The sequence below is a fragment of the Microcebus murinus genome, chromosome 1, assembly GCF_040939455.1.
Source record: "Microcebus murinus isolate Inina chromosome 1, M.murinus_Inina_mat1.0, whole genome shotgun sequence".
NCBI lineage: Eukaryota > Metazoa > Chordata > Mammalia > Primates > Cheirogaleidae > Microcebus > Microcebus murinus.
The window spans coordinates 27,779,528-27,803,218 of NC_134104.1; the positions used below are offsets into that span (position 1 = coordinate 27,779,528).

The 23,691-nt window shown below is 35.1% G+C and overlaps 1 protein-coding gene across 6 annotated transcripts in view; it reads left to right on the plus strand.

The window, feature by feature from the left end:
- The window catches only part of LIPI (lipase I), a 58,888-nt gene extending 57,559 nt beyond the window's left edge, over positions 1-1,329 (plus strand). For 5 of the 6 annotated variants that reach the window (XM_012785984.2, XM_012785985.2, XM_012785988.2 and 2 more), the window contains one exon: positions 1,064-1,329. In XM_012785984.2, coding sequence (XP_012641438.2) covers positions 1,064-1,151 — 88 coding nt within the window. In that variant the 3' untranslated portion in view covers positions 1,152-1,329. The remainder of the gene's footprint in view (positions 1-1,063) is intronic. The other variant, XM_076005386.1, reaches the window with a different exon arrangement.
- Positions 1,330-23,691: the final 22,362 nt, after the last annotated feature.

Consider the following 23,691-nt stretch of genomic DNA (forward strand, 5'->3'; position numbering starts at 1 on the left):
ATTAGTTATAACCAAGATATAAAAATCCACCTAAGTGTTCGTGAGCAGATGAGTGGATTAGGAAAAATGTAGTACATATACACAATCAATACTTAAGCCATGATAAAGAAGGACATCTTTTATTTGCAACAACATGAATGAACCTGGATAACATTATGTTAAGTATAATAAGCCAGTCACAAAAAGACAAATATTACATGTTCTCACTCATATATGGAATCTAAGAAAATTGATCTCATAGAAGCAGAGTGTAGAATGGTGGTTACCAGAGTCCGGGAGGGGGTGTTTGGACAATATTGGTCAAAGGCTGCAAAATTTCAGTGAGATAGGAGGAATAAGTTCATGAGATCTATTATACAGCATGGTGACTTTAGTTAATGACAATATATTTTATTCTTGGAAAAATGCTAAGAGAGTGGATATTAAATGTTCTCATCACAAAAATAACTCTGTGAGGTAATCAGTATTTTAATTAGCCAAATTTAACCATTCTACAATGTATTATGTACTTTGAAGTATATATACACCTCAACATATCATGGTTTACCCAATAAATATATACAATTTTATTTGTCAATTTAAAATAAGTAAAATAAAATTTAAAGGCTCTTATATTTATGGCAAAAAAGAGAACATTGGGTATATAAATGTGGCAAAAGGTTGATTATATAACTTTGGCAAAATTTGTCTATGCAATTCACCCCAACTCTTTCATGCTGGCGATCATGATGGAAGGAACTGCCTGGCCACTGAACTGAGTTCGAGTTTCAGCTATTTCAGTACCTAAATACATTTCCCATATACTGTGAGTATTAATATTCCAGTGAAGCAGCAAGGAGAGAAGTTGAAACAGATATTTTTTTCTTTCTCATAAGCATATCATCCCTACACAGCCAAATGAGGTAGAGTGGAAATGACCCTATAGATTTATTCCCACTGTCTGCATTTGCAGAACTAGCTAGTTATAAGCTCAGATTATTCTAATGTTTATGTGAGAAGGAAATAAACTTTGTTGTTTTACTAATAGTTGTTTTTTTGTTCTCTCTCTTTTTCTCTTTTACAGACCACCACTTTGCAGGTACAATATTGCACTTAAAGAAAATGAGGAAGTATTTCTTAATCTAGACACATGTATACCAAAGAAAACATAAAATGCCTTCTTTCATCAAATGTACTTGTTTGTTAATTAATGGACTTGTAAATAGAAACAGTGCAATCAGTCTTTCTTTTAGAAGGCATTGTTCAATCAAAGATTCAGATATTTCTATTTCTTGAATAAATTTTTAAGAATAAACATAGAAAATAAAAAATGCATATAGTAAAGCATTCTGAATATATTTTAAAAGTTGTTTATTTCTGTTTACCTTATTTGCTTCCTCAATCAAATATTTATTATTAACCATTTACCTTAGTTACTTATTATTCATAAATAAATATGTCTTTAGAAAAATAGGGAAGTTTAGTGAGTGGCTTCAATACATTGTCTTAAACATTATCATATAAAACGGTCAAATTGTAGTTACAAAGTAAATGAACAGTTTTTTTGTTTGTAAATTTGTCATTTTTTTGTATTCATGTGAACCTAGTAAACCTAAAGACAGCTTCTGTTTAATGGTCTACTTGGCATTTTTTTGGTAATGCTTTGTAGATAAAGCCCTTGTTTCTATGGAGTACAATAAATAACCTATGGGTCAAATACTGGTTCCATTACTTACTAATGCTGTGATATTTAGTTAGTTTACCTTACCATGTCTCAGTTGCCTAAAGAGTTTTTTTAAAAATTGATTTAATAAGGTACTTTGAGTAGTGATAGTTAACACTTATGTATGTCACTGTATTCCTAAAACAATTTAAATGCTTTATACATATTAATTCATTTTATCCTTATAAAAACCCTATGCAGTTAGTCTTGTTATCTCCACTGATGAAGAACTGAGAGACAAAGAGGCTAATTAACTTACTCAGGATCATGTACAGAACTAGATTCAAACCTAGGAAGTCTGGGTCTATGTACTTAACTCCTATGTTAAGTGCATCTCCAAAGTTCAATATATTTTAGTTGTTAATAGGTGGATTTTCAAATGATCCCATTTAAAATAATGATCTAAATGTCTCTAGCAATCTCTAATTTACCTGTTCAGTCCAGGAATTCCTTGGGCTGATCTCCCTCTCACTTGCCTGAATGCCACCAAGGTTTTGTGTGTTTCTAAACCAATCTGTCAATTACAGTCTCTGTACTCTTATGTCTGATGTATTACTTTGCTTGAGCTGCCATAACAAAATACCACAGGCTAGATGACTTAAGCAATAGAAATTTATTTTCTCACAATTCTGGAGGACAGAAGTCCAAGATCAAGATATCAGCAGGTTTGGTTTTTACAAGGCCTCTCTCTCTTAGACTCGCGATGGCCACCTTCTTGCTGTGATCTCTCATGGTCTTCCCTTTGTGCACCCAAACCCCTAGTGTCTTTTTGTATGTGTAAATGTCCTCTTCTTTTAAGGACACCGGTCAGATTTGATTAGGGCCCTAATAGCCTCATCTTAATTTAATCACCTGTCAAAAGGCCTTATCTTTAAATATAGTCACGCTCTGAGGTACCAGGGATTAGGGTTTCAAAATATGAATCTTTGGGAGGACAGTTCAGCCCATCCATAACACCTGCCATTACTCATCAGCACTATAATGAAATACCTTGCCTAACAGTCCACATGAAGGTGAATTGGGGCCATTGTTGGTGTTCACCTGGAAAGATGTGAAGATCTGTGAGGGATTAGATGTATGTTCCAGGCAGAAGCAAGGAGAAGACCCTTCACTTAATCCCTAGAGATTTAAATTGTGCAACTTGCATTATTACTGTCTGATAGTCCTTCAAGAAAACAGCTCCTTCAGTTTCCACTACAGTCCTTTCCTCCACAGGCCCCCATCTCCCGTCTCACAGAAATACTGTCTCTCATTTCTCTACCACTCAGGCATCTGCTCACAATATTCCCATATATTTAAACAAACACACAAACACCTAAAGCAATTTTGATTTTCTAATGCCCCCATTAATTTGACATATATCCCCAGAAGCTTTTGAATGTCAGTTTGTGACAACGATGTCACTTAAAATTAAATAAAATGCACTGTAGATATATTACGAGAGCAGGAATCTTGTTCCAGTCTTCATGATTGTTTAGGGCAGGGGTCCTCAAACTTTTTAAACAGGGGACCAGTTCACTGTCCCTCAGACTGTTGGAGGGCCGGACTATAGTTTAAGAAAAACTATGAACAGATTCCTATGTACGCTGCACATATCTTATTTTGAAGTAAAAAAAAAACAAACGGGCAAAAACACCCACATGTGGTCCCCGGGCCGTAGTTTGAGGACGCCTGGTTTAGGGCCTCTGGATAACAGAGAAAGCTATATCCAACTGGCCTCCTACTATATTAGACCCCGTTACCCTCATAGTGAGCCTTCCTTGTCATAGGTGATAACAGCCTGCCTAGATAGGTTGAAGATGTAAACTTGTAAACTGTTCATAGCTGTCCATATTGCATTGTCTTCTCCAGTATCCTACTGCTTTCACATATTTCAGGGTAAAGGTTAACATGAAAAGAAACCTCTGGACTTTGTCTTGATGAAGGTAAGAAGAGTAAATTCTTCTGACTCTCAAATTCATAGTCTTCATCCAGTATTTTTAATTGTGTTCGACTTTCCCAAATTTGTGGAAACCACAGACCAAAAATAAGAGGGGAAAAAAATGTACTTTTGAGAGTACTATAATGAGATGCAGGAATTCTGTAGTAATTATCTGGGGCAACAACATGAACAAGCAGCCATTATGACCAAAATCTGTTACACCCGGCTGCCTTGAAGACGTGATGTTCTGGATCAGAGACACAGGCAGCAGAGGGACGAGGTGTTTAAATTCTTTATCCTTAAGAGTGTCTACTTGGCATAGGTCACAGAATCTGACTGAACATTGCCTTCCAAAGTCTCCTCGACAACATAGTTTGATGCTTTTTAGGTTAATTTTTTTAACCTAATAAATTATCTAATTAAATAACATTATCTGTGTTATTGATGTTCCTTCTTGGGTTTCCACTAAATTATAAACTTATATTACAAATAAATCAAGAAAGCAACAAATCATACCTTTGTTACCCACAATGATAGACTGAAATGGCAAGTGAATACAATCAAAGCCAATTGGATTTTTAAAAAATAAACTACACATAAAAAATAAATTACATTATTCAGATATGCTGTAATGCTACTGTAATTTATTGGATAATTGTTTAAATGTATGTATGTGTTGCCAATATAGATGAGGCACAATTATGTACATGTGCTTACAATTATTTATATTCCTATATTGTGGGTCATAATATATGTCTTGTGCATTATCCTGTTTTTATACATTATTACAGTAATAATAGCAAGCACATAATGAGTATTTACTATGTGCCAGTTTCAGTTTTAAGTCCTTTACTTGCAATATTTCATTTATTCTTTCAAATGACCTATGTTATGCACTTTTATCATCCTCAGTGAAAGGAACAGAGAAAAAATCCTTTGGACAATTGACAATACTGGGAAGACATGTTTCATTGCATTTTGATTGTTATCTATTGAGTAAATAATAGGTGTTATGTAAAGTTTGTGAATAAATGAATAGATGGATGAATGAACAGGAAATCAAATCCTCTGGAAAATAAGCATGGGACAACAGGAGGTTCTGAGACACTGTGCTGTGGCTGAAGAATGCCTGTAGGTGACATGGAGCTTGCTGAATGTGACCATCTTGACAAATTGACAAACACACATGCTGATTTCCTGGCATGTGCTATTAGATTCTTAGGATAAAGACATTGCTAAAAATTACCAAAGATCCAAGTCCTGCCTTAAGACACATACAACCTGCTTCTCCAGGTGGCATAAATAACATTGTCAGAGAACATTAGAGGATGATTTTGAATTTATAAAATGCAGGACTTCAAAGCACAGATAACATTTTCATTCATAAATTTTTTTTTCCCCTGTGAACATGCGCTACTTGTAAAAAATCTGGGAGGTGAACAGCTGGTTATGCAGATGGTGTTGATGAGTTGAATTTGGATTTCTGTATCATGGCGTAGCTTCTGGAAGGCTTGGCTCTTGGCTAGAGATAGAATTTTATCTCACAGGGACATGGGAAAATGTGTTTGCATGCAGGCTAGTAGTCATGATTGAAGCGCTTTAAATGGAACATGATATTGCAGGAAGTGTTTCAAGATTGAAAGCAACAGACCATTCACCCACATTCACTAGGACCCTCTTGAATACTCTTCCAGGTTTCCTTGTTGAGTCTTCATTAGCACTTCCAGTTCTTAGCTCAGATTTGCCCTCGCAGCTTCCTGGCACTTGGGCTTTTTCTTGCCCTTTTTCATGGTTAACTTTTTATCTGTCTCAAGCACATGCATACTTTTGCCTTTGCCTCCTCCTTTGTTTACTAGAAATGTTATTTCCTGTCTGTGTTATATTAATAGCATGGGGTATTATAGCTCTTTGCTTACTTGTCTGTATCCATCACTAGAATGTGAACGCCTTGAGAATAGGAAATTTTGTAGTATACATCTTGATATCTTCAGGGGCTAGATGAATGCCTGGCCTATTTCAGGGGCTCCATAAATATTTGCGGAATGATAAATGTAAAATTAAACAAGTGAAGCAGTAAGTTATTTTTGGCTTAGTGGAGGAAAAGTGGGCAGAGACCAGTGGTTGCAGGCAATTTAGAAGAACAAAATGTTACTCTTTCAGCTCCATTGGCCTTCTTCCTATTTCCCCAACGCACTTTGTTACCTCAGGTCCTTATACTTACTATACACTTTGCTTTAAATGTTATTCTTTAGATCTTTGCGTGAGTGATTGTGTCTTGAAAGTCAGGTCTCTGCCCCAATATTACCTTCTCAGAGAGGTTTTCCCTTGACCATCTCAATCCCTTTAATATCAGTATTTCTATTCACCACTTTATTTTTCTCACTGCCTGATCAGTCTCTGAAGTTATATTTTTTTGTTACTATATTCTTTATCAACTAAAAACTAAGCTCCATGAATTCAAGAACTTGGTATGTTTTGGTCATGGCTATGTCTCCAGTAAAAATGTCAGGCTTACAATAAACATTCGATGCATATCTACTGAATGAATGAATGATTGCCTACGCAGATATGCCTGATTTACACATTCTGTAATACATCCTTGTAGAAGCAGCAGTTTTTCTTGCCACCATCCATCTCTACTTTTTGCATTTCAGAAAGTATACTGCTTAACTTTTGCTTAATAACAAACCATCTCAGTGGCTTAAAACAACAACCACTTTTATTCAACTCATGATTCTGTGAATCAGTTGTGCGAATCTTCGGATCTGGGCTGACTCTGCTGATCTCTTTGGTTGTATCCTCATCAACTTGTGAGTTAGAAACATAAACTACAGCAGTTGAACACTGAAGGTGACCAAGAATAAACCATTTTCCTGGACAGTTGGCAACAGCTACACTGGATAATCAGTAGCTATGAAAACAAAAACAAATTTATACTTCTATGCATTATAAAGTATTATAACATTTATAAAAATTTATACTTCTATGCATTATAAAGTAGTATAAAACAAAACAAAGAAAATGTTATAACTGACATATAGAGGAAGAAGGTTTTCTGGGTCAAGTAGATGAAATTTTACATTTGACATAATTGTCGTAAGAAGCCAATGATATTTTAGGGAGCATCTGCACTGAGTTCTCAAAAATGAGAACATACAGAGGGCAAAGAAAGAATTATTATAAAATAGGAAGGAAACCCAATGCACTAATATGAAAATGGAAAGTGGCTGAGATGATAAAAGATCTGAAGAAAATATGTTAATGAAACTAAAAACCATTTTAGATTAGCAGTAGAAGTACCACTAACAGTATTATAAATGATATGTTCAAATATTTGAGGCATGCTTCTAAATTGGAAAGGAAAACATTACATGATAAAATGTGATAACAATATAAGTAGGAAAGACAAAGAATAAAATTCCAAATTAATAGTAATTAATATTCCTGAAGACATTCAGAAAGTAGAATAGAAAAGATAAATTTAATGTATAATTTTAAAATACTGAAATATAGAGCATATTGATAAGAAATATTAAGTAGCTTAGTGAAATTAATGAAACTGAAGCAATTACATATATGCTTGGTAAAGATTTTGTGTTAAGGATAAAGAAAATAACACTGTAAGTAGAAAAAAAATGAAATTGTGGCAATAAATTCTCTGCCACACTAAAATCCAAAGAAAACTAGAAAAACTAATATTTGAAGGAGGAAGGGAGGTTGAAATTTTGTTATATTGGAATAAAATATGTGGGCCAAATTTGTTTATGTGAGGTGAATAGGAAGACAATCTCAGCATTTAAGATAGAAACCAAAAGATTTTGGAACATGGAAATCACTAGAATAAAAAGGTTCTAGCAGTGACTGTTTTCACCATTGAAATATGGCTCTAACTTTAAATAAAAATAAAATTAATGTAAATGCTTGACATCCTGGTGGAAGGAGTGGACATAACATAAAAATTAATTAAAATCTGGTTTTATAATTTCAGGTGATATCAAGAAAGAATCCTAATGGTTGAGAAATAGGTAAATTAGAACATGTTAATATACTTTCAATACCCAGAAGGAAACTATAAATAGTTATTTAGAAAATAACTATTTATTAACTATTTATTAATAAGACCAAAATGTTTTTTAAATATTAAAGATACAAATGAGAGAGAAAAAATATGAACTTTGGTTTTTCTTGACTGCTTGGTTAGGTGTTCCACAGTATTACTAACATTGAAGTTTTATTTATCCCCTTTTGGCTGCTCTAGGAAGCTGAACTTGATTTTCTGCTACTTACAGGTTCCAACAATCTCTATTCCTTTCATGATATAATAAATCTTCTCTCCTTCTTGCTTCCCAAGTCCCACTTTTTTTCCTGTTCCCCTTTTTCTCTTCTGCCTTTGCACAACTTCTCAAATAATTAATTACCCTGAAAGGCAAAAGACATAAAGCCAGGTTGTCCATAAGAAGAAAATTTTGTTTATCACTCTTGTGTAGAATAAATGAGTTAAAATAATAAATTTTCAAATGCACAGAGGATAAATGGAATTGGTTTCTGAGAATAAAATCTCAGCAGAAACACCCACGAAGCATTATCCTTTCATGGCTAGAACCGCCAGGACACGAGAACACTGAGTGATAGAGCTAGAGAAACTCTGTAAAAGTCTGGATGTACCAACTCTTCTGGTATTAAGAACACTCAGAGTTAAATTCAACATAATGCCCTGTTCAAGGCTATTAAGCAAAGGGTGACGAATCTAGTTCATGATTGCCTCTGTATCTGGCCTTAAAGAACTGACGTCTCAAGGAATGGGTCTGTTTTGAAATATTTTGTCAAGATTGTAAGTGCTCTGCCCACTTTCTCTAGGTTTTTACCAGATTGAATGTACTTATTTATAATTGTGGAATGAACATACGAACTATGAGTTTGGGCATCAACTGTTATGAAGAATAAATCTATAGGGGAAACATTCTATGCCTATATTAAGTCACTATTTCCTCCCTGAAATAAGCCTTACGAAATAAACCTTACGAAATAAGCTGTAAAAGGAAATTGGTCCTTCCCCAGGAATCCCATGTCTTGAGCACTTCAGAGCACATTCCCACTGAACAGGGATGTCTGGGATTCTGACTGTGTTGGAGGTGGCACCTGCAACAGGGCTGTGGTAACTGAGAGTAGTTTCAAGACCAAACTCAAGAGCTAATTGTCCATGATTCAAATCTTGGCTCAGCCATATACCACTGTGTGCCTTTAATCTAACCACATATGCCTGAAGAAACTGTGCCTCAGTTTCCTCAGCTGAAAAATTGTAATATTAATCATACTTATGTAAACAGCCTCAGTTTCCTCAGCTAAAATATAATATTAATCATATCCCATGGAGACATAAACTTCTTATGAGGATTAAATAATTAGAATGTCTGGCACATATTAATGGAATATGAAGAGATCTAATAATTATAATCATTATTTTCACGTATGGTAATTATTACCTGCATGTATGGTAGAGGTGAGAGGCAGGCATTGGTCACTGGAGGCAGCTATCTCAGGAGTTACAGAGCAGATATGCTCCAAGGACAGGATACGTCAGGCCAGGGGTGTCCTTGGAGGTCATTAGGAGCTTCTCATGGCACAGATTGATTATAAATCATATGGTCTCAAACATTTTATTAGAGAGTATATCTCAGGACACTTGCTTTTGCAGTTTTAAAACATTTGCAGACACTCAAATTTTCAGACACTGTCCTTGAAAAGTGTGTAGTTACTGTATACTAAATCACTTCCATCAATCTCTTCAAAAAGCCTTTCTCAACTCCTACAACTGAACGACAGCTATTTGGAAGACCAAGAGGGAAATGTTTAAATTCCTAGACTCAAGGAACTTATATTCTATTAGGGAAGCTACCTGTATAAATATATGTTGCAAAAAATATGTGATGGTTGCAGAAATAGTGATTACTCCAATGGTGGTGGTGTGAATAAAAAGGCTGAGTATGCTAAGCTGAAATGGGGGGAGGGGGTTGGGAAGGCTTGGTGGATTATAGAGATGATTAAATTGGTTCTTGATGGATGTTTAAGGATTAGCACATGCAAAGGGAGAACTATGGAGAGAATGTAGCTTGGTATAGTCATAGAGTAGGAGGCAGGAAGTTAGAGAGCCAATGTGATATAGACAGGTCAGATTATAAAAAGTTTTGTGTATTATTGAAAAGGCATTATTCTAGTCAGGAGCTATTTAAGATTCTCCAGTACCCTTAGGTGTTAATTAGTGAAACCAATTTGCTGGTGAGTACATGTGGTGCTTATTTTTCCATTCTTGGGATACTTCACTTAGAAGTATCAGAATGGGTCCCAGCTCTATCCAGGAAAATACCATATTTTCCATATCTGGGACAATTTTCTTTTAAATTCATATATATGAATTTAGAAATCTTAAAGAAATGGAAAACTTTAAGTTTCACACATAGGGAAAAATTTGAAAATGTTATTAAAGAATTGAGTCCGTAAAAGGTCATGGGCACAGATACTCTCCCCAGTGAGTCCTTTCACATCTCTTAAAAAGAGATACTTCAACTATTTTCTAAATAGCTGAAAAAAGGAGTACAGAATAAAGGAAAACCATAAATCAATTGCAAATATAAATGCAATTATTTGTAAAATTGAATTTATAATATATTTAAATAAATACATCACATGACTATGTAAAAACAAAAAAAGATTCTCCAGTAAAGACAGGAGATGAGCATACTTTTGTTTTTTTTTAAAAGATGTTTCTCTCATACTATTTCTGGGGAGGTTATTATCAACCCCTAAGCTGGGGCCCTAGACATACTGGGGCAGAATAATAAAATGAGGTATTAGGTGTGCAAGGAAAACAGAAGGTGGAGACATTCAGCATATAATACCTTGGGATCTTGCTACAATGGCCTGGCAAGAGCAAAAGAAAAGTTCATGTACTGCATAGACGTGGCCCTCTGCTGCAGCACAGTTTTCTCATGCCCGTCTTCTGAGCATGTTGAAACCCACTCTCCCAGCCCCACTGAAGGGAAATCCTAGTGCAAGTCCTATAACAATGAACTCAAATACAGTGAGGAGAAATACCAGAGAAAACAACTCAATATTGCTGTATATCATACACTAGACAATTATGTGGGTTTTATTTAAAAAAAAAATAGACTCTCTTTCTGGCATTAGCCGGGATATGGGAACATGTAGGTTGAGTTGACCCCCGAAGTAGAAAAAAATCTGGATTGTATTTGCTATTTAAAGAGAGTAGAGGAGTTTCACAAATCCATGCCTATCAAACATATCCTAAAGGAGTTAGATTCATACTCTCTGGGGCTAGGCCCAAATTTCATCATGTCTTTGCCATTCCTTCTCCAGAATAAGGGTCTTTTTTTGTGGTTGTTTACTTTTGGAGTTTTACTTTTGTAGTTGTTAACATTGGAGATCATGATGTGAAAGTTGTGAGAATCAAAATAGAGTCACTAATGTTAAAAAAAAAACTCTGATAAATAGAGCTGGGGAAGGTCATAAAGGGAGAGTTCTCATGCTTGTATGCCTGATAAAAAACAATCACAAAAGACCTTGCAAAACCATAACCTTGCACAAGGCCGTAGTAACCTTACACAAACATTACTTCTGCAGAGGACATCTGCCCAGCAACTGCTTGTCTAACCTTGGACTGCTGTCACCCTTGTTGTTCATCTTCATAGCCAAGGATAATTATCACAAAACAATTGCCTAATCCTCCTCATTTTTTCTTCCAAAAGCTTTGTCTTTCCCAATGCTAAATTTGACTCGCTTTGAAAAAAAAAAAAAGAAACCTTTGTCTTTGTTTACTTTCCTAAATATGCTCATGTATCCTATTGCAATACCCTACCCCCAGTAAATATCTTTTTATTTTTCTAAGAACCTCTTTCTGTTATTTACATTGACAATGATAAGAGGTCTAAAATGTTATTTTTCTTTTCACTTTATTCGTAGGAAAAAACCACTGATTTATACTATTTATATCAACTTATTTATTTACATCCCTGGGGGAAAGGAATTAAAGATCTTGGAAATGTTCTCATTGAGTAGATCCAGATTTTCATGCGTACAAAATTGAATATGTAAATTGAATATGTAAATCGTGCTGCAAATAAAATAGTCAAATGTTTACCCTATATTTAATAATTAGTTATACATGCATATTGCATATATAAGATGATATACTAATTAAGAAATTATCACATTTCATGAAATGCTTTAATTAAACCCTTCACTGCATTTTTAATATAAATGTCTTTTTCATTAGTTAAACTTTTAAAGGGTTAACTGGCTTTTCTAGGCCATAGTCTTCATGTATATCTAAAATGTCTGAGTTATAGAGGTTTTTGAATGTATTATGTTGTCACAGGAAATTTCCCATTACTTGTTCAAGGGTTTCTATCTCAATATGATGCAGAATCCAAAAATACTAAAGGACATGCATCTTGATTTTCTGGTCCTAGAGCCAAAGCTGTTGCGAATTTCTTATATGTCCAACTAGAGTTAAACTATTCATTTTAAGTAATTACTAAAAGCTATATTTAATTCCTCTCTTGCAATTTTGATGTCACACTATTAGGAATAATTCCCTAAGTCTTTGCTAAGTTATTTTTCTCCTTTTTTTTTTTATTTTGGTAACTTGACTTCACTGATCTTTATAAATATCAGCAACTAATATAGATTAAAGTATATTCATGGCAATAGAGTTTCGTTAAATATTGCTTTGTTATTCAAAGTAATCATAAAAGCACCCATCAGAGGAAGATTTGTGAGGATTTAAAGGTAGGGAGGATAATTTTTCTGATGAATAATTCTAGAAAAAAAATCACCTTAATTTGAATATTATGGTAATCTTTTTATTTACCAATATTCTATATGCACTGTTTTCTCCTCTCATAGCCCAGCCAGTCCACCATTATTCCCAAATCATGAGTGCTTCTCCAGAGTCTAGTCTATCTACAAAGGCAACTTTTCCTATAAGTTCATACTTCATTTTAAACTCTATTTGCTTCAATGAAAGAGACTGTAATCTCTACAGAGTACAAATATGTACTGCATGAGTGTTCTTGGGAATCATATATATAGCTCAATCCATAAGTACAGATAAGCATGCAATGTCAATTTTCTTCATGTTTTCTCAATCTTAGTTTCTATTTCAAGCCAACATCTATAGGAAAGTTAGTTTCATACAGTTCTGAGATGCTCTCTCCTGGGTTGTTCCATAACGATAGAGATGCCACCAGTCAGATATGCTGGGGAGCAGACTGAGGTGGAGATTTGCATGTAGAAAGTTTAATGGGATATCCCAACTTATATGGAGTGAAGGTGGCCAGATTAGGCAGAACAAGAAGTTGAGAATAATTCAGTCAGAATCATGGCCCCCATCTGTGGGGATGTTGATGGATCTGCAAAACTATCTCATATTGGACCAGGGAGGCTAGGCCTTTCTACCTCCATGGATGTGGGGTGTTCCTGGGAATGGCTTGTGAACTTGGATGAGGGGACTTTACTCAGCAGGAGTCAGCTCTCAGCACTCCCAGGAGCTGGGGAATGCTGCTTCAGTCACTAGGGAGGCATAGAGTCGCATAGCATAGCCTTGTTAAACAGACCCAGGGCTTGGAGGCTGGATGGTTGGTTCGATGTTTGGTGTCTGATCACCTGTCCCCACAAGCTGCTACTGACCTCTCCTTTGTCCATTTCTGCATGGCCTGTTCAGGCCCACCAGCTCACTGCTGTTTCTTTACCATATTTAGAGGGAAAAGGTCTTCTCATGAGTCTAACCATGGCCCTTCTGCCTAGACACAACCTTGTAGCTACTTTTTCTGGGATTTTTATGCCTTCTGTGGTCCCCAACCCCTGAGCAGTGGCCTAATGCTGGCCTATGGTCTTTTAGGAACCAGGTGGCACATCATCACCTGAGCCCTGCCCTCCACTCTCCCCCATCCATCCATGGAAAAATCGTGCAGCCACACAGCAGGAGGTGAGTTTTGGGGCAGCAAGTGAAGCTTCATCTGTATTTACAGCTGCTTCCCATAGCTCACATCATGGTCTGAGCTCCGCCTCCCCTCCCATCCCCACCCCTGTCTGTGGAAAAATTGTCTTCCATGAACCAGTCCCTGGTGCCAAAAAGGTCGAGGGCCGCTGTTCTAGAAACTGTGCTTAGATCCTCACTGCACACCAAGAGGCTTAACTGTTTTCTTCCCCTCTTAACAATGGGAATGGAATTGTAATAGTGCAGGGAATATATTTTTTTCTAGTTTAGGGAAAATCTTTCTCCTTTTACATGTATAGCATTTTCTCTCACTCGGCAAATACCTTCTCCTTACCATTTGTTCCACAATCCTTCTAAATTCTCAGAAAGGCTCAAGATTTTAGAAAACAAAAGCCATAAATAATTGTAAGTTATTATTCCTTTCCACTAAACTCTTTCTTCCCAACCCTTTCAATCAATGAGCCTAGATAGAATAGCTTTGCTTCTGAAACTGGACAAAGGGACCTGGGAAAATACTGGAAAAAAAATAACTCTTTAAAAGTTAACTTGACAAAAACTTTATAGTCACTGTATTTGCACTATGGAATAGATAAAAATGTAACAAAGGAAATAGTTTCAAGAGATCTGAAGGAGGGAGAATCCACAGAAGATTATAGCTATTTTCACATTGCAATCAAATTTACAGCTATGGTTTCTGCAGTACACCTTGTTTCCTTAAGCCTAGGGACTAGGCATTCTCATTAATATATCATCAGGATCTAAGGATTACTAGGCACATAATAAAATCCTGTTTATTCACATCTTAATAGACTCCTATGTTAACCTTCTAGTCAATTTCGCTGGTTCTCCAAAGCAAAGTACTTTCTCTTCCTTGCTTCCATGTATAGTGTGTATACCTGTACTATAACATTTGTAATTTTGCTTTGCAATTATTTGCTCACATCATTCATCCCATGTATTAAACCAACAGCTCTTCAAAGCCAGAGGTCACGTCCTATTTATTGTTCCATTAGAGATGTTCATTGCTTAACTGATTCTTCAATCTGAGGGTAACATTTGTAGCTCCAGTAATATAGATGACAACTTAAGTTACTATGTTCTATAAACTATGCCCCTAACATCTCAATCTACAACTAACTTTATTTTTTTTAAAGCAGAGAAGTGGGTTGTATATGTTTAGAAATACATCCACTAAACTAGTTAAACAATGAGATGAATTTAAACCGTTAGCTCACTGGAATATATACCTAAATTGAACTCCTTATTATCCAAAGGTGCTATATGAATGGGGTATATTTTTTTAATCCAAACTATATAAGGTTTTATTTCCTTTTCATGCTATGAGTTGGATTGCAGAGGGTGTATGGTAAAATAAAGATCACTTTTGCCAATAAAAATACAACATATTGCCACAAGAGGGCAGCCTTTTAACATGAATTGCTTCTTAGCCATTTCTTGAAATTTTGAGGCAGTTACTGTAATCCACACAACTAAATAATAAAACAATACAGGACATTCAAGCAGATATTTTGCCTTATGCATGTTATTTCGTTATTAATGCTAATGAAAAATGTTAATCTACAAGGAACACAAGGGGTGAATGATCTCATTATTAATAGAAAGAAAGATAGGTTTCTGTAGGTTGTAGTTTTCAAACCCCAAGATGCAAACCCCAAGATCAAACCCCAAGATTCTGTAGGTTGTAGTTTTCAAACCCCAAGGTCAATGTCTGAGTTTTTACCAGACCTCTCACATTGACACATGTGAATTCCCCTCTGATCTACCTAAAATTCTAACCAAGCAAAGGCTATCTGGAAGAACCAGACCAATGCGTGAACCTAGGGTCAATGAATGTCACTGAATTGTATGTTTCTAATTTTTAACCTCCCACTTAAAGACACAATGTTATTTGGAAATGTTGGTAAACAGTAAATTGCAAGGATTCCTGGTGTGTGGCTGGTCTTGATCTCTAAGACATATAAAGAGCAGCCTCAGATCAGCAGCATCAGCATCTCTAGCTGACCAGCGATGGCCCTCAGCTGAGTAGAGCCACCCTCCCAAGGTCATGCCCATGTCCCCCGAGCAACCACACTACTACAAATGCCTGACCTCCACCTTGCTCCAGTTTGTTTTCTGTACTTACTGGATTGGAAATTGTACAGGTGGTTCCTGGCCACCTGTGGTTTCACAAGCCCCCGTGATAATTTTGATGCAAACTAAATTGTGAGAACTACTGGCCCCTGCTGGCAGAGAGCTACAAAGGCCTAAATCCCCTGTGTGCTTTAAAGACCCCCATCTGGTTTTCAGCCTTATTGCCTTCTCCTTTTCACAGCTGGGTCCACTCCTCCATTCCCTCCCCTTCACTTGTAGGCCATACTTTCCTCCCTGCATCCAGGATTAGCTCTGACCTAAAGCAGATGAGATTTAAGAGATGTTATTTAAGACTTATTTCTGCATCATCTCTGATAGAGTTATTCTAGTTATAATCGTGAGGATACCCTATTTGGTCCAGTCCTGTGCTCTTTTTCTCTACCACTTTCTGCCTAGTAATTATCTCAATCTCTGGTAAGTAATCTTCTTCCCTAATTAAATGCGTGTTTCTGAGTTCCTGCTTTGGTGATTGTTGGGAAATTATGATTGAGGAATTAATAAAATGTGACTCGTATGACCATTATTTTATTGTATAACCCAATATTACTATAATAAAGACAGAAACAAGAGTTTGCAGGGTTTTGTCCTAAAGGAATGTGTAGACTCAATGGTTCACTTATTAAAGGCTGCTACTATGGCAGAGCTCTCAAATCTCTGGTCGGGATGTTTCCCAAAAAGGCTTCCCCGTACCTCAAAATCTGTGAGCTTCCCTGTGTCTTAAAAGACAAGACAAAGCAAACATGGTCCACAGGATGGGAGCCAGAGACAATGAGTGCACTTTACCCAGAAAAGCACCCGGTAGTTATAAACAACTGTTTTATTAGAGATGGGCTTCCTGCTTTCTCCTGTCTGTCTACCTTTAAGTCCACCATAACTAATGAAAGATATATTGAGTCACTACACCTTTTTTGTTTTATCTTTGTTAATTGACAACTACCTCTTAGAAGTTAGAAGCTAGCCCCTGAAAGATTTTGTACCTGTTTGCTCACCTAGATAGATTAGAAGCCCCTTGAGAGGACTTTTGATCCTAACCCACTACCTGTATCCCCTAGCAACTGTATTTCCTGATATGCAAATATGTTACCCTGACAACTGGTAATTGATGTCTATAATTATAAAAACCTGTATGAATCTAACCATATTGCTGGTGGTTATGGGGATTCGCCAGCCCCCTAGAAACCTCCTGCTGTGTTTTATCTGATCTATCTATCTATCTATCTATCTATCTATCTATCTATCTATCTAAAACTATAAACTATATCTTAGTCCCTGTGTATTCTTTTATTTCTTTCTGTTGTCTAGCAATTTCCTTTTCCTCTGTGGTGACCCCTATCTTAGGGACTTGGCTCCATTGGGAGAAGCAGCTGATCTCCTCACAGGCCTGCCTCAACTACTCTAGCCCCACAAGTGATCAGTTTAATTAATAGTTTATTCTCACAGCCTTGAAGGCCCCACAATGTATCCTGCTGTCTGGGCTTCTTCTCCTGAGTTTTGAATTATAAATAACCTCCTGTTTTCTCTCAGGAATGGGTCTCCATTTTCTTCTTGCTAGTTTTACTCCACCCACAGGCCTAATTTCTGCCTGAACTTCAAAGTATTGACTAGTCTAAATGTCCTTTTTGTGGAACTTTAACTTCCCGTGGGATGATTTTTCATCTTACATACCAGAGCTAATCCTTTCATCTTGAATGTAATTTAAATAGTTTTAATCTCTATTACTTCCCAGTAGCAAGGACCCTTTTCATGTGATGTTGAAAGCAGGTCAGTCTCATAGCATGTGTCCTACTTCATGTGTAGGCTTTATGCTAGAACCAGACCCTTTCCTCTTTGATCTGTCCCACCAGACTCCAATGTTCATGTCCCAGGAGCAGCCCAACCAATTCTAGGGTCGATATAAGCTATGCAATAGATCTGATATATATGTCTGTATCTCTGTGTTTTACACAGAGATACATACACACATACACACCCATATGAAATTACAATGTAATAGCGAAAAGGAAGAATTGTTTTTCATTTCTGACAGAATTTTAATAGTTGGTGAGTTTTGAAAGGTGTTTTACATTTTCCTCCTTATTTTTAAAAATTGCTATTTTTAAAGTGTTCATTTAATTTTACTTTTTGAGTTTTTATTATTTTTTTTGCAAGTGAAAATATTTGCTGTATTTAGACTGCTATAATAAGTGCACTCAAAGGAGTTTAGGAATTTGCTCTAGGACTCTAGGGAACTCATTTATTCCTTGGAAGAAAACTAAATTAAATAACTATTTATATCCTGTTTTAATTTAACTATATATTTCGAATATTTATTGTAACTTGAAAGTGGCCTGACATTTTTTCGAAATAAGTGGCTGAGAATAAGATGAAAAAAACCAATTGTTAGTTGATGTAACAATTATAACTTCATGTGTTGTTATTTGAATATGGATGGCAATGCCTAGGACAAAGAAGAAACCAGTCAATTTTCTTAGCAGGCACTTGAGTTTTGATGCTTAGGTCAGGACCTAAAGCATTTTGGAACTATATATGAAGAGAAGTTGTCCTGACCCTTAATCCTTTGGGTTAGGTTGTAGGGAGAGAGGACACAGAAGCAAGCAAAGACAACTTAGATATTGATGGTCAGTACCTGTCCTCATTTTAGACTGAGCCCAGCGTTGGCATTGGGAAGGTAGATAGTTGGATATGGATTTGGAGAATAGAAGAATAGTGGTAAAAAGGAAGGTCCTAAAGTTCCCCATCCTGGCTTATGTAAAAGCAAGAGAAATATCTGGGAGATGGTGGAAGCATACTGGCCTGATATAACTTCTTTGCGATTCCATAATAACCAATGAACATCACTGTGATCCTGTGGACCTGAGATGAGTACATTGTGTTCCACAGACATGGCAGATCTGAAGAGGCCTTGTGGTGGTGCATAGGACAAAATGGGCATGGAAGTTAATTCTGCCTAGGCTAATAACTGAAGACCCAATACAAGTAAGTCTTTCTTGGTTGTTAACATTTGGTGTTGCCATGAAATCTAATCATTCTAATCTGTCTTATGACTCTTGGTCGTGACAATGATTTCTTGGATCTGACACCAAAAGCACAGGTAACAAAGGCAAAAATAAACAAGTGAGACTATATCAAACTAAAAAGCTTCTATATAGCAAAGAAAAAAAATTAATAGAGTCAAAAAGCAACCTACAGATTAGGAGAAAATATTTGCAAACCATATATTTGATAAGGATTAATATTTATAATACATAAGGAACTCCTACAACTCAATAGCAAATAATAAATAAACTGATTACAAAGTGAGCAAAGGACTTGAATGGACACTTCTCCAAGAAGACATATAAATGGCCAACCAGTATATGAAAATATCTCAACATCGCTAATCATCAGAGAAGTGAAAATCAAAGCAACAATGAGATATCACCTCAGACCTGGTAGAATGGCCTTATTAAAAACATAAAAAGAACCCCAATATATAACAAGTGTTTGTGATGATATGGATAAATTGGAACACTTGTACACTGTTGGTGAGAATGTAAAATGGTGCATCCTCTATGGAAAACAGTACGAAGTTTCCTTACATAATTAAAAATAGAACTACCATATGATCTAGCAATCTCACTTGTGGGTATTTATCCAAAATAATTGAAATCAGGATCTTAAAGAAATATTTATACTCCCAGGTTCATTGCAGCATTATTCACAGTAGTCAAAATGTGGAAATAAGCTACATGTCCATTGGCACATGAATAAGTAAAAGAAATGTGGTATTTACATACAATGGAATGTTATTTAGCCTTTATACAAGAAGGCAGTCTTATAATATGCAAAGATATAGATGAATCTGGGAGGCATTATGCTAGGTGAAGTAAGCCAGTCACAGAAGCATAAATACTAAATGATTCTCCTTATATAAAGTATCTAAAATTTAATCAAACTCATGGAAAACAGAGAGTAGGATCTTGATAGACTTTTTTTTTTTTTTTTTTTTTTTTTTTTGAGACAGAGTCTCGCTTTCTTGCCTAGGCTAGAGTGAGTGCCATGGCGTCAGCCTAGCTCACAGCAACCTCAAACTCCTGGGCTCAAGCGATCCTCCTGCCTCAGCCTCCCGAGTAGCTGGGACTACAGGCACGAGCCACCATGCCCGGCTGATTTTTTTTTTTTTTATATTATATATATTAGTTGGCCAATTAATTTCTTTCTATTTTTATGGTAGAGACGGGGTCTCGCTCAGGCTGGTTTTGAACTCCTGACCTTGAGCAATCCGCCCGCCTCGGCCTCCCAGAGTGCTAGGATTACAGGCGTGAGCCACCGCGCCCGGCCTGGATCTTGATAGATTTTTAAATTAAAATCAGTTTTACATTCCTAGGATTTGTAAGGTTTTGGTGTCAGCTTAATTCTGGCCTCATAAAACAAGTTTGGAATTTTGTCCTTCTTTATTTCTGAAGATATTTAAAATTTATATTATTTTCTTCAATGTTTAAAAGAATTTATCAGTGGAACCATCCGAATCTGGAGTTTGTTCTTTAGTTTGTATATATATATATAAATATAATTTTATGTGAAGTTATTTGACAATAAATTTAATTACTCTAGTAAATGTAGGGTACTTTAAATGTTCCATTTAATATTTTGAAAACTTTGTGATTATTGGTAAGATTTTTTCAAGGAATTTGACCATTTCATCCAAGCGATGAAAATGGATATAAAATGTTTCACAATATTCCATTATCATATTTAATGTCTCTTGTATCTATAAATATAAAATCTCTTTAATTCTTGATATTTATAGTTTTTACTTTCTTTCTGTTAATTTTCTCCTATGTCTGTTTTCTACTTCATTGATTTCTAATCTTCTCTGGTTTATTTCTTTTCTTCTACTTGATTTGGTCTTAATTTGCTCTCCTTGTTTTATATGTCTTTTAATGTAGAAAGTAAACAAATACTTATAAAAATATTTTCTCTGAGCTCAGCTTAATTTATCCCACACATTTTGATATAGCATAGTTTTATTTTATTCAGTCCATAATATTGTGAAATGTTTATTATTGATTTATTCTTTTAGCTATAAGTTATTTAAACATGTGTTGCATAAATCTTCCAGTGTCTTGGGCTTTCCTAAATAGCTTATTTTTATTTATTTCAACTTATTTCTTTTATGATCAGAGAGCATGCTTTCTAAGATTTCAATGTTTTGAACTTTATTGAGAGATATCTTATGGCCTAGTTATAGTCCATTTTGATAAATATTTTATGTATAGTATAACAGAACATGTATTATGTAGTCTTTATAAATATTGACTAGGTCAAGGTGGTTAATTGTGTTGTCAAAACCATTTTATTCTATTTTTAATCTAATTATTCTATAAATTAGCAATACTGCATTATATCTTCATGATTAATTGATATTTTGTCATTGTAAAATGTCTTTATCTGTTGTAATATTTCTTGCTTGGAGGCTTACTTTTTCTTGTATTACTGTAGCCACATAAGCTCTCTTATGCTTGTTGTTTGAATGTTATATTTTTAAAATAATTTTACTTTCAACCCATCTGTATCCTAGATTTGACATGCAACTCTTGTATGCAACTCTTGTAAGTACTTTTCTTTTCTACTCTGACAATCTGCCTTTTATTTGGAGTAGTTATTTCACTTACATTTGAAATAGTTACTGATATGGTTGGACTTAAGTCTACTACTTTGGTCTTTATATTTTATTTGTTCTATAATTTTTCCTTCCTCTGCTCTTTCTTTCATGACTTTTAGCATTAATTGAGAAATTTTCAATATTCCATTTTAATTTCTTTATTGACATCTTACCAGAATATTTTTCTATTATGCAATGGATCTCTAGGGATTATAATAAATCTCTAGGGATTATTATAAATTATAATATCCTTAGCTTATCACAGTCCACTTATACTTAATAATGAATTTTTTCATGTAACAAGAAAAACTGTGGCAAAATTGTTCCACTCAGCCTCCTGTGTGAGCTGTAATTTAAAATATTTTACTCTGCATACATTATCAATTACACGATGCTTTTAATTATTTATTTAAACCATCAGTTGATTCTTATAAAAAGAAAATTAAAAAACCTTAGTTTTTCGTATTTACTGACATACCATTCCTAATGTTTTCCATTGCTTCCTGTAGATGAAAATTTCCATCTGGTGTTGTCTTTCCTTGGCCTGAAAAACTTCCTTTTGCACTTCTTGCATTTAGGTCTGCTGATAACAAGTTTTCTAAGCTTTCTTTTATCTGAGTGAATCTTTATTTTTCCAACAAATATTTTATCTAGTTATAGAATTCGGAGCTAATGTGTATTTTGTTGTTGTGGTTGAATCGTAGTTTCATTACTTTAAGACTTTATCATTTCTGAGGAGAAGACAGCTGTCATTTTGGTTTTGTTCCCATATATGTAACTTATGTTCCTTCTCCCTTTAGCTCTGCTTTCAAGATTTATTCTTTTATTTCCCAGTGGCTTAACTATGATATTCCTACATTTGGTTTTCTTCATTTTTATTCTGTGTAGGGTTTTTTGAGTTTCTTGGATCTGTAAGTTGTTGTTTTCATACAACTTGGAAAACTTTTGGTCTTAACTTTTTCAAACACTGTTTTCCATTTCATTTTCTCTTTTTGAACTCTCTTTCCGGGACTCCAATTACATTAGTGCTAAACTGGCTCTATTTTTATTCTTTTTTTCCTCTATATTCTTAACACTTTACCAGAAAATTGTTCTTTATCTGTCTTTGAGTAAGTATATTGGTATCTTCTTCTGCCATATCTAATCTACTGAGAAGCCCATACAGTGAATTTTTAATAACAGATATTCTCTCAGTTTCAGAATTTGTTTCCTTATTTATAGTTTTTAATTTTCTGCTGATATTTCCCATTTATTTATCCTTATGACCCTCTATTCCTTAAATTCTTAAACATGCTTCTAATAGCTCATTTAAAGTACTTTTCTTCTAATTCCAACATGTGAGCCATTTCAATGTCTAATTCAGATATTTACATTTTTTCTTACATGTCATATTTTCCTGGTTGTTTTTTTTTTTAATGTCTAGGCATTTTAAATTATAGACAAGATTATGTGGTTGATATTTTGTAGAGACTCTAGATTCTGTTATTTTGTTTTGAAGAGTGACCCTTTTCTAACATTATTCACTTTATTATACTCAAACACCAAACTTTCATTCCTTGAAGTATATGCAGCAGTTGAAACCTCTGCCCTATTCTAATCATGCAGCTGTTGGTTTCTGCTGTAGTCTATGGAGTCTCTTTTATATATCTGCAATTTAAGAGCCACCCATATATCTGAATTGAGTTTACAAGTGGATTTTAGATCTTTACTCTCTGTGACATTCTCTTCTTTGATTTTCACTGGTATGGGATTCCCTCCCACTCCACTCAATTTCCCCACTCATTTGTTCCATCGACCTAGGAATCTGTTTTCTTATTACTGAAGCTAGTAAAATTCTCTGCTTTACTTGTAGACATTTAATTTTGCACAGACTGAGTAGTGTCATCAGATATACAGCTGTATTAATGCAAATTTAAACCATTGCAGTTATCTTCTTTCAATGTTCGAATACTGTTTATGGTTGAATACTCTTAGTATTTCTGCCAATTTTCTGTTTTTCATTACCATCAAAAATGTTTTAAATTTTTGTAGAGTTTATAATTTTCCCTCTGCATTTGAGTCAGATATGCTCTACTACCATATCATGTAATTGAAACTTTTGTCTGCCAACTTTTGAAAAAAACCCGTGTATATTTAGGACATTTTCCAAGTTCTGAATCCTCTGCAAACATTAGAATCAGGGCTCAAATTCCCAATTTCCCTTGTAGCCATATAAAACCTAGCCTCAACTAATCAGACATCCACATATTTGAAAGTAG